Below are 18,853 nucleotides of genomic sequence, written 5' to 3' on the forward strand. Positions count from 1 at the left end.
GATGTTGGGGTCGCGGTAAGCAATGACTTCACCTGTCACCTACCTGTCAAATGCTATGAGCCGTCGCCGTCATGTCCGAGCCCGATTAGACCGAGTCCTATGATTCATCTCGAAAGGTAAACCTAACGAATAATGTATCTGTTACTTGTAGTCAGCCCCATCAAGCGATACATGTACTCGGCCACGAAAGCTTTTTCAATAGTCGTGTCTAACGACATACAATTCTCTTATTCTCCGTACTACCTAAGGACATACTAGTAGTATATCGCTATGTCGGAGAGCGACGACACATCGGAACCCTCTTGTTCCGACACTCCTAGTAAGTTATACTGACATTGCAGATTCCAAGGCCTCAATGTTTACTAGTGTTGGAAAACCTCGCATGGTTGCAGATATATGGCACCTTAGTAACAGGCTTCCTCGTATCGTCCGCCTACATTGATGTGTGAAGCTCTATACAGATTCCGCCGCCATCCGATTCTGCCCAGAACACATTGCTTCGAAACAACACCACGTCAAGATTTCGGTAAACACTTACTGCTTTCTTTCTTGCTCTTCCTACGTGCCCGTAATCTACCTATAAATCGTGATTTACAAAGCCAGACATTGGTGAGCGCCGTTAATATGTATGTGCAAATACCCAATATCGATATACGAAAGGCCCGGGCACCCTGACCCTTAATACATAACACCCACCCACCCACTCCCAGCTGAGCATCTACGCCGTAACCCAGGGAGGGACCCAACGAGCCGCATTGACGGCAGTTGAACCTTGCTGACTGAAGCTCAAACATAGTGTCCCACAGTCCCGGATTTTTCGGGGGGTGGAGGGGAGGGGAGGGGGGGGCGCGTGGTTTACATAATTCACCGTGCTTGCTTGCTTGCTTGCTCGACAATGGACAGACAGATACATGTGGTTATCGGCCAATCCAATTATGATGTAATTGCTCTTCTCCCTGAAGCCAACGGCGATCTTTATTTTTTGAATGAAGAAAAAAAAAAAAAAAAAGAGAACCCCCCATCAGTCCAGCTTGTGTAATCGCCTCACGTTTTGGAGGGGGCGGGGGGGAGGGCATTATGCTTTTATGATGGCCTGCTTTCATAGTAACTTATGAGATCAAGATCATAACAAACACTTTGCATTGAGGGATAGTTACATAATACATAACTAAGTGGGTGAGTAGTTAGTTAGTAAAATATGTACACACACCTAACCTACCTGCCTAATAACTTAACAGAGGCATGTATCTAAATAGTGTATGCAGCACTCCCGTCCACCCTTTCCGATATATATGTCATAACCAACCAACCAACCAACCAACACCCCTTCCCTCTCTCTTCCCTTCACCTCTCCCCACCACAAAAATGCGGTATCCCGAGGGGAGTGGACCAAACGGCCCCAAGTGCGCGTGCCGTGTCACCCACCGTCTTCGAATCCGCTTTAGACACCTACCTACATGCTTCCTTCCTCCGCGTCTTCCGAAACAAACGATGTATATATAAGCAAGGCTAGACCTGTGATGATGTACATAGGTATCCAATGCATTTATATGTAGGTAGGTAGGTAGGTGAGTAGTAGTGCCACCTATGTAGATAGTTATGTGCCAGCCAGCCCATCGACTCTCGCCGAGCAAGCAGTAATCCTTCCATGCAGCTTCCACGCATGCTGGCTTGGGGCATTTTGGGGTGGTGGAGAGGGGACGAGGGGGGAGGCGGATGGGCCACGTAGGTACGGTTTGATTTCCTCGTGCCGGAATTACGGTGATGCGGGTAGCCATGTTGTTTTTTTGCTATTCTTTGGCCTTGTTCTACTTGTCCTTCCATACATATGTACCTAATGTTGTTCACTGCCGCCTGGGTTCTGGCGTTTGTATGTATCTACGTATACTAGGTATGTAGGTAGGTATCTACAGTTGCATGTCGCGTATATATTGCCTGTCGTGCTACGAGGCTCTACCTCACCTCACCTCACCTCACGTCGTAAACCCGTTTCTTTTAAAAGAACCTTGAACACAGGCTGCTTTACGTACCATTGTCGCCCTGTTGCTCCATTTCTGCCTAGAATATACTGATGTTACCCCTAAATTCCTAGTTCTTGTCTTGTTCTTTAAATATATATATATATAGCTCTCGAGGTCCTACATGCAACGTGCTCAGGTGCCTGGTGTTTCCCACGTGGTGCATACTATATACGTATGTATACGCAGGCAGCATTGATGGTTACATACCAGAGCTCGGGAAAACCTTATGTAGGTAGGTACATATTTAGGTAGCAAAGGCACATTGACTCGATTCCGCCCTCCTCCCCCCAACCTGTGATTAATTGTGATTGGGGGTTGCTCCACGTAGGTAGAGGCTGGTCTGGCCTGGTTTGGTCTGGTCTGCGGTCAAGGCGACGGGTTCCGGTATTGTTAGTAGACGGTTGCGCGCATTTGTCGATGGGATGCATCGTATCTGCTGTTTGCAGCTTATACTTACATGGCTGCATGAGTGGGTGGGTGTATGCCTGGCATGTATATGTATGTATGTATGTTGCGTTGTCAAGATGTGTGTACAGTATCGTACTGCTGCCTTCGATGCTGCCCAGACAGAGGACACCTGTGTAGTTTATATTTGATATTGGTAGGCAGCTATTTACACACATCTACCCGTATATAGTATACTCATAGGTATGTATCGTCAACGATGTAGTCTTGCGGGTACATGTAGGACTCGTCGAGTAAGGATACAGCTTGGTACATACATACATTGACTCAGCTTGCCGTGCAACAGGGACCCTGCTGCTGGCGAAGCACAAAAATGTTCCAGCTATTATGCTTAACTACCTACATGTAGGCAAGGCACTCACCGAGAATGGTGTGTAATGTTCCAGTATCAGGTATCAAGTCACCCACGACTCATAGTTACAGCCTCATGATTCAATTTACCATTGACATGCATAGAAGAAGAGTTCGTATATTTAACGAGAGCTGGAAACAACCGAGCTTATACGAATATCTCCTAAGCCCCCTAACAAGGCGAGCCCAAGCTCTAGCGGCGCCGACGGCAACACGAGCACGTCTAGCAACCTAGTCTTGCAAATTGCTTCCTTTGACCACGGCCTGCTAGAAATATACGAGCTGAGCTGATACCCGGGATTATTGACGACTTCTCAGGAGGCTATGACGTCTGCTAGTGCTGCCTCCGCCCCGGAAAGGTAGAGAGAGCCGTATGCGGCGCTCGGCACCGGGGGTTCCACCTTCGTGGGACACCCCGAAGACGGACACTTCAATCCGTTCTTGAGGAGCTAGCTACCCAGTACTTAACCTTAGTAGGTACCTATATATCTATATTGAGAAGGAAATGAGTAGTCAAGACTGTAGTTCTGGCTTGGTCTTTTGGCTGGTCGTTTGTTGCGCCTGAGGTTTTGCTTTTGGGGGCGGCTGATGGCAATAAAAACATTCGACGCAAGGTACCTATGGAATCTCTCCCCCTCGGATATAGACTATATCTTCGGCGTTGAGGTCTGTGTGTAAGAGCACTTCCCGGAATAGGTATGGCAGACTCTAGGAACGAGTATAGATATTGATATAGTGCATATATGCCAGGCTAGTTACCTAGGTAGGTATATAAAATAGAATAATAATAGACCCGGAAGCTTTAGGGAGTGCACCTTTCGAGATGACTTGTAGTCGAAAATGATATATCTGTCCTCAGAGGCGATTGAGCATACTCTTGTAGTCAAAATAGTTGGCCGGGTTTCTAACAACCTGTAATTGTGGTCTTCTGTCCCCGCTCGCCTTTCGGAATCTCCAAAGTGCTGATTCATTGAATATTAATCAGTGTTCCCAAAACCATAAAGAAAAAGAAAAGAAGATTCCACCATGCTTCTAGACTTCTAAAACCCGGCGTGGCTACTTAGCGAGTCTCACTCTTTAAACCCTAAATACGTTCTTATTTTCTTCTATATGTCGTCATTCCGAAACAAAGAAATTAGCTAGACACGCCTACCTACCTGCATATATAAAACATTGAAGGATATGATGGGGGCGTTTAGCTCCGCGGAGATGTCACAGATTCGGAATTCGGGAGCCCGAGTCAAGGGCCCCCCCGTCCTGTACGTACGATCATGATTCCCACCAGGCTGGTCAGAGTAACCAAAAGATCCATTTTGGGAGTTTCCGTTACTCTATATGATGCTAGGAATACCACGGATTGGTGATCGCGTGGTCGAGCAACCCCTGGTACACAGGTTTTGATTTTTGTTAGTCAAAGAACTGTTTTGGTCCATGGAAACACATGCCCTTCGACGCGCCATGGCACCATTGTTGCGTGGAATGAGCGAGTAGGGACGGTTTTTAAGCGGAACAAAGGCGCCAATAAAGGGAGGGCGAACGTTTGGCGCGGAACGGTGGGAAAATCGATAAATACCTACGATCTTGTTTGCTGCCAACGTGTGCCCTTACGTCGTTGACGCTTACTGGCATATATACGTACGCGTGTACCTTGTCTGTCTTTTCAGAATTGCAGGTGCTCTTTCGGAGCCACCACTTTTCCAGATTCAAAGAAACTTGGGGCCTACGTGAGATACGCACGTGCCTACAGATGCCCGTCCACCCGACAAAATGGCATTTCGAGATCGACGACTACCTTAATCCCTGGCTGCCCCCCGCACCATGGAAGCACCTCCCGTACCCGGTCGCCCGCTTCCTTGGCTACAGGACGGAGCAGCAGCGGCCGCTGGGTAATATAATTATGGTCCTGTGGGCCTTCATCGGTGTCTTCTGCGCTATCACTATCATCGAAGTTGTGAGTCGCGCGATTCCCGCCTTTAGGGAGCACGACACGCCCATCATTATCGGTAGTTTTGTAGGTTCTTGTTGCCATATGTCTCCATCTGTGTCAGGCTTGCATACCTACCTAGGAACCCAAGTAAATCAAAGAGTTGCGAGGGACTAACACGAGCCAGGGCGCCGCCGCCGTCCTCGAGTTCTACGCCATTGAGTCGCCCCTTTCGCAACCCCGCAATGCTATCCTAGGCCAGCTTCTCTCATCCATCGTTGGCGTGGGCATCAGTAAGCTGTTTGCCTTAGGTCCTGTGTCGGAGGAGTTGGCGTGGCTGGGAGGATCGCTGGCTTGTGCATGCGCGGTCGCTGTTATGGCCCTGACGGGCACTATCCACCCCCCAGCAGGCGCCACGGCCCTGCTCGCGGTAATGGATGCGGGCGTGGTGCGGCTGGGGTGGTTCATCATACCAGTTGTTCTCCTCGACTGTATGTTGATGCAATGTGTGGCCCTAGCCCTGAACAATATTCAGCGGCGCTTTCCCGTGTACTGGTGGACTCCCTCGGAGGTCGGGTGTCGAGAAAAGCAGCAACAGCAGCATGATGATGGTGAGAGGAGTGGTAGTTATGATGGTAGTGAGGCCGGGGCTAAGTTTCAGATTACCAAAGCACGGCATTTAGAAGAAGGGAGAGTTGTTATGGAAGAGGAGTCTAAGGTGATCATCAAGCGAGGACAAGTTTTTATCCCTGAAGATGTATATATTTCGCCGGAGGAGAGAATATTCTTAGAGAAACTAAGTGAACGATTATAGGTTTTTGCCTCTGTTCCCTTTCGTCTCTCTCTCTCTCTCGCACATATCTGTAGAGGTCTATCGGGTAGTAGTACATATTATGTGAGTAGGGCAGAGATAAGAGTAGTCTAATGCCTGGAGATTCTGAATAAATAGTTGCTATAGTGCATCGCACCTTTCATGTGGCGTACCTGCCCAGCATCTGGTAGGTACTAGGACATAGGCAGGGAGGTACATAGCTGTCGCTGCAATAAAGTTTAGACCCATTAAAGCTTGTCTAGAGCTTCACAGATTGGCTACAGAGTTAAAGCCCCATTAATTCTTTTTTGAAATGAGCGAATTAAGGTCGAGTATTCGGCTAAGCTCTTACATACTAGGTAGTACTAACTATCAATTATAAGCTCTTTTCTTTTTATTCATGTCCTTTTTCCTCTTTTCCTCTTTTCCTCTCTTTCTAATTTTTCACTTTTTACCTCACCAAGAAATCCTAGGCATCCTTAAGTAGACATAAGTCAAACTGAGGAAAATTGGACCTGGCGAGATAGGTTTGGTATATATCTACCGGGCTTAAATTCGTAGCTTGCTTGAAAAGACTAGTAGCACGCACCTCCATTGCTTCATAGTCCAAAGCAGGCATGAATCAAGACCCAGCCGTAGTGGCTGCAGCTACTACTGCGGCGGAGAGTAAGTCTCCCGTCGAAACCAACGCGAACCATGAAGCATCCGCCCGGGAAGAAGGACCTCAGCCTGTCCATACAGACTACGATATTGAGAGAGTTGAACAAGTTTACCGGAAACTAGACCTTCGTATTATTCCTGGTAAGAATATCTTCATACCTGAAAGTCGTGGTAAACACTAATAGTCAACCCTAGCTTTCTGGATCCTGTATTTCCTGTGCTCTGCCATCCGCTCTAATATCGGGTTGGCACAAACGATGAACGCTGATGTTGGTCACGATTTGATGACTATGCTTGGACTCTCGTCCAACGATGTGTCCACCGCGCTGGCTCTCTTCTACGTATCTTATGTCATTTTCGATTGCCCCTCAAACCTCGTCATGAGCAAGCTCAGCCCGCGCGTCTGGATGGCTAGGATCGTTTTCGCTGTAGGCGTTATAGGAGCTTGCTTCACCGTCGTCCACTCTGCCTGGAGTCTGAAGTGAGTCCCGATACATCTTGTTTCTAGTCTTACATCAATCGCTAATTCGTTGCTCAAGGTTATTGCGCTTCCTACTTGGGATGGTTATCGCCGGTATGTGGCCCGGAATGTCTTATTATCTGACCCTTTTCTACCCACCCTCTCGGACGGGCAAGCGGATTGGGTATTACTTTACTGCCTCGCAAATCTCTGCTGCCGTGGTTGGCCTGGTCTCCGCAGGGTTTCAGCTCATGGACGGCGCCGGTGGGCTTGTCGGCTTTCAGTGGATGTTTCTTATCTATGGACTTCTTGCTATAGTCCTCGGTTGGACTCTGCTATGGTGGCTACCAGAGCGCCCACTACCACCGGGAGAAAAAAGGGTTCGCTCTGGCCTTTCTAAATGGCTTCCTCCAACCCCGGAAGCTTTGACAGGCGAAGATGCAGTAGTCCATTACCATGACCTCAAGCGAGTCTATCACCAAAGACCCTGGACACTTAAGGATTTGGGATATGTCCTCATAGACTGGAGGCTATGGCCATTGACCCTGATGTACTTCGGTGTTGTGGGAGTTGGCATCGGTACACAACTCTATGGTACCGTAATCATCCGTGGCATCAACCCATCATTCACAGGGGTGCAGCTCAGTCTCCTCTTTGCCCCTATCTGGATCGTAAGTTTCTACTTTCTTCATGTTTAATATTTTCGGTCTTTAACTCTACTAGATGGATTTCATTGCGATCCTACTCGTGACCCCAATTTCGGATAGGTTTCATCGCCTTCGCCCCTTATTCTTCTCCTGTGCTGTGTGCATTCAGATTGCTGGACTTCTCACAGTAACTTTCGCTCCTACCTCGAACCCTTGGGCGAGATACGGTGGGCTTTTGATGGTAGGCTTCGGGCTCGGTCCAACAGTACCAATCTGTATGACTTGGACCAATGAGATTTTTCAACAACGTCATGGCGAGGTTGGCGTAGCTGCTGCATCAGCACTAGTCTCCGGCCTGGGAAATCTAGGAAGCATCACAACAACTTATGCATTGTACACGGGTTGGCCGGCGGATGCTGCTCGCGGACCACACCAATACCGCAAGAGCAATCTGGTTATGATTGGCATATTGTGCGTAAGTATCCTGAGCAGTGCTGTCATGTTTGTTGCACTGGAGGCTCTCGGTAACAAGCCTAGCCGCAAAATCAAGAACAGCGGAGGTTCCATTAGTGATGGCTCGGACGGCTTCCAAGACGGCGCGGCTCGGCGAGAGGTCCAACAACGCGGCTTCGGTCGCATGTGGTGGAACAAAAAAAGGTAGCTGCCTGCCTCATAGACCATCAAGGTGATCATGGGTTTGCTCAGCCAAAATCCTCAACGATCAAGCAAGAGCAGCCCTAGTGCGGATGTTATTCTTCTCAAGGACACGGGCAGTTCAACATGCCATTCTTACTATTTCGCTTTCGACTCTATCCAACTTCTTCACTACCTAACCTAGTACAAATCACGCCCATCAAGGAAGCTCGATACGCATATCTTTCCAGGATTGATTCCTTTCACCCTTTTAATCTCGGACAGCGACAGTGCCGTTGCGCCATTGTTGGGATAGGCATATTTAGGATTCAAAGAAAACAAAAGACGGACAGGGCGACAATGCTGGAGCGCTATCGCTTTCCTGCCCGTCTTATGGGAACGTGGCGTACCTACATGGGAATTTTCACCTGGTTTTCTTTTTCCTTTGGTTTTCATGGGATTTTTTTAAGTTGGTTTTGGGCGCTTGCATATGATACCCCCATTTGTGTTTTGGATACGCTGTCACTTCGAGGATAACATTTCTTTTTCTTTACTCTACGAACGAGAAGAGGAAAGAAATTAAGAAAGAAAGAAAAAAAAGGCTCGCCGGCGAAAGTGCTCCTACGCCATCGCTTGGGACGGCGTGTTTGCAGCCGAGACTGGGACCGGCGACAATGCTTCCGCGCTATCGTTTAGGGAGCTCGTCTCGTGGGATTGGGATTACTTGGGTATCGTGCCTAGGGAAACCCCTCCCCTTTACCTACTTGCACACGTTTTTTATGAGCATTTTTTTGTTGTTGGTATACTTTATTTAGTAGGTATATCGAAAATAAGTAGATTACTAGGTAGATAGATACTTGGAATTCATTATTGTATCTGGACCTATGTCTCCCACTCTGCTTACTACCTACATAGTAGGTACATACCAAAGAATTTCGTGAGTACCTAGGCATTTACCTAGGTTAGATACACGCCTACTTAATACTAGGTACCTACTTGGGTAATAACTACGAGATATCATGTGCCTAGTTCGTGAGTTACAGCTATAGGAGTTAAAGACAGATTAGATTAGGCTGGTAGTTAGCAATCACGAATCATAACTCCCAAGAGTTGATATCACGGTACCTATGCATACATGTTAGTTATACACAAGCATATGAACGTAGGATAGGTATGATAGAATGCACTTCGTATTTAATCTCTAGTCTAATCCATGGATCCTTGCCCGGCGTCACTCGTATCGACATTACTAGCCAGTGGCATGACAAGGCTCTTCTCTTATTTGCAGGTGGTGGGGGGGTTTCCCCATAGCTCTCTAACTCCATCTATATGGATGAAGGGCCGAGAGATCGGGGTGCTCGGAAGTCATAAAGTAGAGAGGTGAGAGGAATTCATACTCTCACTTGACTTCTGTCTAGGTATGTAGGTATGTAGGTATGCAAGGCATATAGGTTTATTTCGGTCGACGCATGCCTCTTCCGCGACCACCACCACCACCTCCACCACCACCTCGGCCGGCTCCTCGACCTCGACTGTTATGGCCGCCTCGGTTAGATCCCTGATGGGAGGAGGGCTGGGGGCGCGGAGGGAGGCCACCGGGCGGGGCAGATAGGAGTGAACCCCGAGATCTGTTCCCCGAGTTCGGTGGTGGGCCGGGTGGAAGAGGAGGCTGCCATGTTGACCCTCTGTTGCTGCCATGTGCAGATGGACGAGGAGGCGGGGGCTGGTCTGAATTGCGGAACCGGCCACCTCGTCCGAGAGCACCGATGTTACTCGAGATGCGAATTTCACCTGCATGCTCTGACTTTCTGATAGGCTCATGAATGAGATCCTCTTCCGAGTCGTCGGAGACGAAGTGGGTGTGAACCTGCTTTTTAGCCCGACCGCGAATGTGGAAGTTTGCTTGCTCTGACTGAGTAGTGTTCAGACCGACCCAGGCAATGGCGGTGTTCTCTGAATTGGGATCGATGTAGCGCAGGCGATTCTCCTGCGACCAAGTTGTGTATCCTGACACTTTCCTACCTCTGTCTGGGAGACCACACTCCGGTCCATAATGACCTTCACCACCACAGGTGTAACAGTAAGCCGGAATATCCTTGACTTTCTTGATGTTTTCTGCGGACGGAACGAAGCTCCTCCATATCTCAGGACATTGTTCTTCGGCGTGATCAGCATCACAGAACGCACAACCGCCTCGCTCGTCACGTGACAGAGCAAGCTTCTCTACACAAGTTGAGCTGTTATGCCCCAATTGATGGCATTTAGAACATCTCTGCCTTGTGGGACACCCAAATAGGCTATGGTCTTGACTTCCGCAGAACTTACAGCGCTTCAGTGGACAATCACGAGCACGGTGTCCGACTGCGGAGCAAGATAGACAGTGTCGAGACGGATCTTCTGCTCCTGGAAAGTATTTCTTTTGTCGTTCTAGCTCCTCCTCACTATCGACCTCATTCTCTTGCAAATGGTCGTTACGACCTAGTGCTGCGACTTCTTGCATAGGTTCTCCGCGGCTAGACTCGACAGGTAAGGGAATATCACCTTTTGTCAACTTCTCTGTTACCTTAGTTTGTTTCCCTCGAAATTCAGCTTGTTCTTTCAAAACTGCTTCCATAAAGTTAGAGTCGAGTATAGCCTTTTTGGCCATGCTTCTGGCACGTTTCTGCTCCTTCTTGGCGCCTTGCAGAAGCCCAATTTTGTGACGCATCATGTGTTCGTTGAACCCATGTCGGGCAGCCCTGGGGGTTAGGCTATCGGCCGATTCGGCATTCGCCCGTAGCAATGCAGCCACCCAGTTCCGAAAGGTCTCAACCCAAAAAGCAGGCGTCGAATCACATTCAGCGAGGCGAATCTCCATTTGAGGATATTTCCATACTAAGCCGTTTTTTGAAGTGAAGGAAAGTTCAGACTGCGTTTCGGGTTCTTCCGGCTTTTCGCCTTCGTCCCCATCTTGGCGAGCTTCGTGTGAAGGAGCTGAAGGAAATAGCTGCGTGGCTGGTTTCTTGAATGATGTCCTTGCTCCTACAGTGATTCCCTGGTTCCGGCTTGAATGCTGTGGGGTTTCAACTTGGGGCTTGTCGAGGATGACAGAAGGCTCATCTGGATGATCAGGACCCTGTGATGGAGTTACAGCGCTACTAATTTCACCGTCCTCAGACGGCTCGCGTGTAGCAGTATCAGACACAAGTCCTTTCGAGTCCTTCTTCTCAACGCTTAGAGAAGTGCTTTGATCAGGTACCTGCTGAAGTAGAGTAGGTGCAGTAAAGAAAGGGCTAGGAGCAGAATCAGGAGCAGGACTCGACTCTACTATCTCGCCGTCATCTAAGCTTGAATCGTCTTCATCATCGGAGTGATTTATTTTTTGTTTCTTGGAAGTAGGCGACGACGTCGACTTATGATCATTCTCATCGTCAGAGGAAGATAAACCCTTCAGCTGCTCACCGTAATGGCGTGACCGCTTATGGCTAGATAAACTATTGGTCATAGCAGGTGCGCCTTGGGGGGCATCGGGAGCAGATGGTTCACTCATCAGAATTAGAATTAATAGGAGATAGTGTCGATATGGGGGAGTGGATGATGGAATTTGAAGATGGGTACTGAAAGCGATCTTTGCGCTCCAGAAAAAGAATAATGTGATGCCAGAACCCACCTACTCATTAAAAGCAGCGAGAACACGAGGCCTGGCGGGGAGACCTGATGTGAAGAAAAGGGAGAAAAAAGGATTAATCGTCTCCCTTTTCAAAGGATATAGTAGCGCGTCAAGCTTACTTGGGTATCTAGGTGTAAGTACCTAACATGGCCCTTGACGCGGAAGAATAAAGAGGCAGGGGAAAAGGAAATCTGGACTCGAGGATTACCATAAACACGGTATATTGAGAATATAGACTAGACGAGGCAATTAATCCACCTCGAATTAGGAGGTTGCGGCTCTTATAGGTAGGTACCTAGGTAAGGGAGGTGGAGGTATAAAAGGCGGCTCTGGTGAAGAATTGCATTGAAGATTCCTTGAAGATTCCAAGGTTGCAATTGAGAAATTGATATCGCACTGTTAAAGATGCGGCGTACAATTCGTACTACATGTAGTTAACTAGTAGGTACCTAGGTATTGCAAGTAGTACCTACCACTTAGATTCCGGGAAAATGACGGCAGATTGCAGTTCTCCATTATATTAGGTATGTATCAACGGCAATACCTTATATAGCAATAGTTATTTGTTACATACTATATGATATGGATTAAGCAGTATATACTATAGGTACATATCTATATATGTGTTAGTCTGATATATACCTACACTAGTAGGCTAGTAGTAGCTGCTCTCTATGCACATATGTATCAGATCCACATGCATATGCACATAGAAGGTAGTTAGAAATAGTCGGCGTTTTATCTGCACATAACTACTACTAGTAGTATAATATACACACATACATAATGCAGGCTTACATCTTGATATGTAGGTCAAGATCAATTTACAAGCCAATAAGAAAAAAAAGGGAGAAAAGACCCGGACCCAACCCAACTGCATGGGATGGAACAATCTTGGAAAAGGCTAGAACCACGCGAGTCACATGACCTCGTGAAAGGATACTACGTTGGAAGGATACATTGACCAAGGTAGATGCCTAGAGAGGATTAGTGTAGCACGCTTACTTTACCATCTCAACACAAATGAACACAACTAGAGGGCACACGCTCGCGCGCGCCACAAATGCCCGAGTTTTCTCGGACCCAATTTTAATGTTACTAAAGGCTGCTTTCGGGCTAGCGCAGCGCTAAGTATTTAAGGTTTTGATAAGACGATTTGATTGGGTGCAGCACCCTTTAGATCACATGACCTGCTTTTTCAAGTTGTAACTCTTTTTTTTTAGATGGTAGGGAGCACACGGGCCATCAACACTTCTTATTCAACCCTTCCAATTCAACCCTTCCAATTCAACCCTTCCAATTCAACCCTTCCAATTCAACCCTTCCAATTCAACCCTTCCAATTCAGCCCTTCTTATTCAATTCAACTGATTAACTTGGTCGGATTAAACTGATCGGGTTGAGCTAATTGGATTGAACTGATCGGATTGAACTAATTGGATTGATTGATTGATTGATTCCTGGACTGATTGATTGAATGCAGCACCTTCTGGATCACGTGACTGCCTGCAACACTATTGGGCCATCAACCCTTCTAATTCAACCCTTCCTATTCAATTCAAGTGATTGAATTGATCGGATTGATTGAAGTTATTGAATTGATTAAATTGATTGAATTTATGGATGGATTGATTGATTAAATGGCTGATCTACATACATATCCTGTTGCAAGCTGGCTGGCTGGCTGGCTGGCTGGCTGGCTGAATAGCTGGCTGAATAGCCCGGGCCAGCTCATCCAACGCTGGATCCAAAGCCGGATCTAATAGCTGCTTGAATAGCTGATTAAATGCCTGATTAACGACCTGATCAAATACCTGATCAAATACCTGATCTGTTGATTAATTAAAGACCTGATTGAATATTGAATCAATGGGATCAAGGGATCAACGCAATCAAGGGGATCAAAGGGATCTAAGAGTTGATCAAAGGTGTTCCGATCATGTGACTTCAATCACATCATGTGATCAAAGTCTCGGAACATCTTTAATCAGGTCCTTGATCAGTTCTTAGATCCCTTGATCCCCTTAATCCCTTTGATCCCTTTAATCTAGTATTCAATCAGGTCTTTAATCAATCAACAGATCAGGTATTTGATCAGGTATTTGATCAGGTATTTGATCAGCTATTCAAACAGCTCCAGCTTTGGATCCAGCGTTGGATAAGCTGGGGCCCTTAGGTGCACTTTTAGAGCGCCCCCAGCCCAAACCACATTCAACCCTTTTTCTACTTTAAATAACTTTTGAATCAGATATTGCACCATAGTGAACCCGGGCCCAATTGAAAGCGCCTCTAATTGCTGATTGATTGATACCGGTCTCGAATTGATGCGATATCTGGTCATGAAGTTATTCAAGTAAATAGGTGGCAGAATGGGAGGCACGTGATCACCCTTGAAGCCACTCTAAAGGGCCCTTGGAGCCCTTAGAGCTAAACCTTATTCAACCCTTTCAACCTTGAATACGTTTCTGAAACATATAGCTGCAAGGGTGCAACCGCATCCAATTGAAAGCGCATTCAATTACGAATCCATTGATACCGCTCTTGGATTGAGGCAATACGTAGTTGAAAAGTTATTTTTGTATATGTAACTATTGAGAGGGGTCACGTGACACCGCTTGGGGTGACCCCAGGCGGCTTTAGGGCTCTTAGGCGGCTCTAAAGGCCCTTAATGTGTCCCCAACGCTAATCACGTGCCCCCATCTTGCCAGCCTATTTACCTGAATAACTTTGCAACCATGTATCGCCTCAGTTTGGGGCCCAGATCAATCAATTGGCAATTGAATGCTCTTTCAATTGAATCCGGATGCATCGTGGTGCCACATGTTGTTGAAAAGTTATGTGATTGGATTGATGTGGGCAGCTGTGGCACTCACTGGATCACATGACCTGCTTTTTCAAGCTGCAACTCTTTTTTTTTTGATGGTATGGAATATACAAACCATCAACCCTTCTGATTTAACCCTTCCAATTCAATTCAACTGATTGAATTGATCGATTTAGATTGAATTAATCGGATTGGACTGATTGGATTGATTGAATTAATGGATTAATGGATTGATTAATTGAATAGCTGATTTACATATCCTATTGTAAGCTGGCTGGATAGCTGGCTGAATAGCCCGGGCCAGCTTATCCAACGCTGGTTCCAAAGCTGGATCTAATAGCTGATCAAATAGCTGCTCAACAACTTGATTTATTGATTGATTAAAGACCTGATTGAATACTAGATTAAAGGAATCAAGGGGATTAAGGGGATCAAGGGATTTAAGAACTGATTAAGGACCTGATTAAAGTTATATGACCGGAACATCTTTGCTCAGCTTCTCGATCAGCTCTTAGATCCCCTTGATTGCATTAATCCCTTGGTCTCTTTGATTCATTATTCAATTAGGTCTTTAATCACTCAACAAATCAGATCGTTAATCAGGTATTTGATCAGCTATTCAAGCAGCTATTAGATCCAGCTTTGGATCCAACGTTGGATGAGCTGGCCCGGGCTATTCAACCAGCTATCCAGCCAGCCAGCCAGCTTGCAACAGGATATGCAGATCAGCTATTCACTCAATCTGATCAATTCAATCAATCCGATCAATTCAATCAGTTGAATTGAATAAGAAGGGTTGAATAAGAAGGGTTGAATTAGAAGGGTTGATGGCCGGTGTGTTCCCTGCCATACCAAAAAAGACAGTGTTGCAGGCTGTCACGTGATCCGAAAGATGCTGCATTCAATCAATCCGTCCATCAATCAATCAATCAATCAATCAATTAATCAATTAATCAATTAATCAATTAATCGATTAATCAACCAATCAACCAATCAACCAATCAATCAATCAATCCATCAATCAATCAATCCAATCAGTTCAATCCGATTGATTCAATCCGATCAATTTAATCAGCTGAATTGAATAAGAAGGGTTCAATTGGAAAGGTTGCATCAGAAGGGTTGATGGCTCCTACAGTCCAAAAAAAAGAGTTGCAGCTTGAAAAAGCAGGTCATGTGATCCAATGGATACTGCACCCAATCAAATCATCGTGTCAAAACCTTGAAAATCTTTTGCGTGGCACTAGCCTGAGAGTAGCCTCTGGGACCCACAATTCCAGTGATTCCAGCCAATCTCGACTTTCTTGCACGGGCTATTGAGGTAATTGAATATATATATTTTCCATTCTTATAACAGCTGTAATAGGTTAATCAGATCTTAATGGCCGCTGACGGATCTGAATGTCTCCAGGGCTTATAATAATATTAAACCTTCAATATTCCTTATTTGAAAGCTTAAGCACTTAATGAGACTTGAAGCTTAAGCACTTTTCCATACGTGTGGCTGCATTTGTGGCTCCCCACGTGGCTTGATAGTCTTGGCAAACCTTCCTCTTTTGCAAAGCCCAAAATTCCTCTAAGTCTTGAGGTGTGGCTGTATGTGTGGCTCCATATGTGGCTTGAGGATCTTGGCAAACCTTCCTCTTTTGCAAAGCCCAAAATTCCTCCCCTAGAGACCCACAAGCTTACGTGAGCAACCATTTGAAGTCTTGGCAAACCTTCCTCTTTTGCAAAGTCCAAAATTCCTCCCCTAGAGACCCACAAGCTTACGTGAACAACATCCCCACCTTCCTAAAGTGGAAAAGGTTTCCTATTTGAGCCTAGCGCGTTTGCTTAGTAATCCAAATCCCCTTGGGAAAAAAACCGTACAGTAACCCTCGAAAACTCGGGCAATGAGCACAAATGAAGAGAGACCCAATTTTGACCCCGAAATCTCCAGCCGCAGCCACGCAAGTCCACGCCAGAAATTTGGATCGTACAGATTCTATTGGTTTATTCTTTTTTAACCCCTACCCTAAAGTCTTCTCCTAAAAAAGTCTCCAATCTAAATTGGGGGGGAACATTGAACATGCCCTTGTACCCCCTTGTACAATACAACTTAACCGTTCAATCTGTCCTGCTGTTCTAAAGTACAGTATGTATGTACATACCTACATATTGTATTATTATACAGGATAACTACATACATAGTACTGGAACTAAAAAAGAACGTTGACATAACCTGTCCTTGTCCCAAAGAAGTACTCAGCGTGCTGCTTGCTGCTTTTGATCATCACTTTCTAACATCATATCACAACCCTTTTTAAACCTCACTTTTACCTTACTTCACCTTTAAAAGTCTCATGCTGTAGACATACCTACCCTAGTTCCTACCTACTCACCTCTACCTACCTCCTACTATCTAGTTACCTACAACGGCTACATAGTCCCACGATATCGTCACGTCTTTTGTAGCTAACCACCTACCTCCTAAGGTAAATAATCTTCCAATGCTCTGAACATCCTTTACCCCTACCCAGTTCCCAGTTTATTCGCAATATGGTTGCTGGTTGCTTTACTTAATTGTATTCCTCATCAATCAATTTATCTGCGCCTTTATCCCAGTTCAGACAAAGAGTGTTGTAGCATTAGATTGATTATCTTCTGTCTTTCATCGCGACTTCAACCCCTGCGAATGTTCTTCAGTACTTTCTTCTAACGCAGCATCTCTAGCTCCCCTTTTATCCTTCGGCATCTGCTGCTACATTCATTTTACGATACCCTTTACTCTCCTCCTATTCCTGAGTCTTCAGTCTCGCCCCTGGCCCCCTTCGCCTCCTATCTCTCTAGCAATCGATAATTTCCCCAAATCGAATCCCCCATCCTCTTTCTCTCCGATTGCCGTGATAGCAGATACATCATTCTGCTCCTATTTCCTTCGGCCCACCGACAGCGAACGAGATTCAAGTTCGAGCTGCGTGGATGTCAGCCAGATTCCGAAGCACAACGCCAAAGTCGACGTCACCGTCCAATACCGCCAAAGTGTCTTCCCCAATCCTTATTCCCCGCACCGTCTCCTACGACGCCGGTACGAACCCTCCGGGGCAGAGTAGTACCTACCTGACAGCTATGGGCGACTCAAAGTCCACAAGGAGACGGAGGTCAAGCAGCATACTCCAGATATATCAAGAACCTCAGGAACCCATAGAGCAACTGAGCGATCAGTCTGCTCTCCCGAATCTCAATGCGAACTGGGTCAACGCTAAAGGTACGTCGCTGTGAAACATCAGTCTCCGGATGCTTTACTCCCTCCAAACAAACAGAAATCAAAAAGTTTGGAATTTGCTAACCAGGACGAACACGAACAGGAGCGTGGACCATCCACATTGTTCTGATCATTGCGCTAAAGATTCTTTGGGACGTGATCCCTGGCGTCTCTCAGGAAACTTCTTGGACTCTGACCAATATATCCTACATGTTCGGCTCCTATATTATGTTCCATTACGTCCGTGGTGTGCCGTTCGACTTCAACAGCGGCGCATATGACAACTTGAATATGTGGGAGCAAATCGATGATGGCGCACAGTACACACCAGCCAAGAAATTCCTACTCAGTGTTCCGATTGTGCTCTTCCTCCTGAGCACGCATTACACTCATTACGACCTCACCTATTTCACCATCAACTTTCTAGCCGTGCTAGCCGTAGTTATACCGAAACTACCCTTTGTACGTAACCCCACGAGCTACTTTCTATCATTGCCGAGTATCATGACTAATATAACGGTTTGTAGAGTCACCGCATGAGAGTAGGCCTATTTTCCGGTGTGCCGGAAGACTAAGACACGATAGCATTTGGCATGTGCGCATTGGTGTTCAAAGGGGGTCCGCGGGTTTCGCTGGGAAGCTGCAAAACATAAAGATGGCGGTACAATGAAGCCAGACGGCGTAGAGTGAGGACTAGGCCAATCCTTCGACCATAGGAAATAAGCCAGTCAATCAGGAAAAGTGCTATATTCAAGAACTCGCTGCTCTATTGTTCTAAATTGTCTCGCTTGGTTTCCGTAAGAATGAACCATCGGTTTTGAACTAGTACCTACGAAAGCGTACCTACATTTGCCTCAGATATACATAATAGTTGTGACAGTAATGGTAATATTTATCCAGTGCCGATCCAAGAACTGTCCATTGGATTATCCATTACCGCAGATGGATGAAGTATCTACCGTACTTAGAAATATATATTTTGGGCTTGGACGATGCCCCTAGTCTCATTCAATGTGCCACTCCCCCTGTAGTAGCCCCCTATGTAGTAGCAGAAGAGAGTACATAGTAGCTCAAGTGAGAAAAGCTAAACATAAGATCTAGCAAAGCTTACAACCAACACAACTTTTCTTTGACTTTATTTACCCTTGGACTTTGGCTTTGGCTT

General features: G+C 46.3%; 4 protein-coding genes across 4 annotated transcripts; 3 read left to right on the plus strand and 1 right to left on the minus strand.

Annotated features, from left to right (window-relative positions):
- Positions 1-4,196: 4,196 nt before the first annotated feature.
- On the plus strand, positions 4,197-5,644 carry GGS25DRAFT_359515 (HPP family-domain-containing protein). Its single transcript, XM_049258122.1, has 2 exons — positions 4,197-4,848; positions 4,949-5,644. Exons 1-2 carry the CDS (start codon positions 4,585-4,587, stop codon positions 5,573-5,575), a joined length of 891 nt encoding a protein of 296 aa, XP_049114530.1. The 5' UTR covers positions 4,197-4,584; the 3' UTR covers positions 5,576-5,644.
- A 545-nt stretch (positions 5,645-6,189) lies between these two features.
- GGS25DRAFT_523543 (MFS general substrate transporter) lies at positions 6,190-8,000 on the plus strand (the record flags this gene model as incomplete). The annotated part of the gene is made up of 4 exons (XM_049264441.1): positions 6,190-6,373; positions 6,428-6,713; positions 6,772-7,363; positions 7,416-8,000. The coding sequence occupies 4 exons, from the start codon at positions 6,190-6,192 to the stop codon at positions 7,998-8,000; spliced, it is 1,647 nt and encodes a 548-aa protein (XP_049114531.1).
- A 944-nt stretch (positions 8,001-8,944) lies between these two features.
- GGS25DRAFT_498402 (uncharacterized protein) lies at positions 8,945-12,075 on the minus strand. Its single transcript, XM_049261697.1, has 3 exons — positions 11,741-12,075; positions 11,622-11,665; positions 8,945-11,496 (listed from the first exon to the last, which is right to left on the minus strand). The coding sequence occupies exons 2-3, from the start codon at positions 11,627-11,629 to the stop codon at positions 9,426-9,428; spliced, it is 2,079 nt and encodes a 692-aa protein (XP_049114532.1). The 5' UTR covers positions 11,630-11,665; positions 11,741-12,075; the 3' UTR covers positions 8,945-9,425.
- A 4,858-nt stretch (positions 12,076-16,933) lies between these two features.
- On the plus strand, positions 16,934-18,627 carry GGS25DRAFT_359667 (ORMDL family-domain-containing protein). Its single transcript, XM_049258123.1, has 3 exons — positions 16,934-17,691; positions 17,792-18,150; positions 18,216-18,627. The coding sequence occupies exons 1-3, from the start codon at positions 17,406-17,408 to the stop codon at positions 18,261-18,263; spliced, it is 693 nt and encodes a 230-aa protein (XP_049114533.1). The 5' UTR covers positions 16,934-17,405; the 3' UTR covers positions 18,264-18,627.
- Positions 18,628-18,853: the final 226 nt, after the last annotated feature.

This window comes from Hypoxylon fragiforme, assembly GCF_022984875.1.
Source record: "Hypoxylon fragiforme strain CBS 206.31 chromosome Unknown GGS25scaffold_7, whole genome shotgun sequence".
NCBI lineage: Eukaryota > Fungi > Ascomycota > Sordariomycetes > Xylariales > Hypoxylaceae > Hypoxylon > Hypoxylon fragiforme.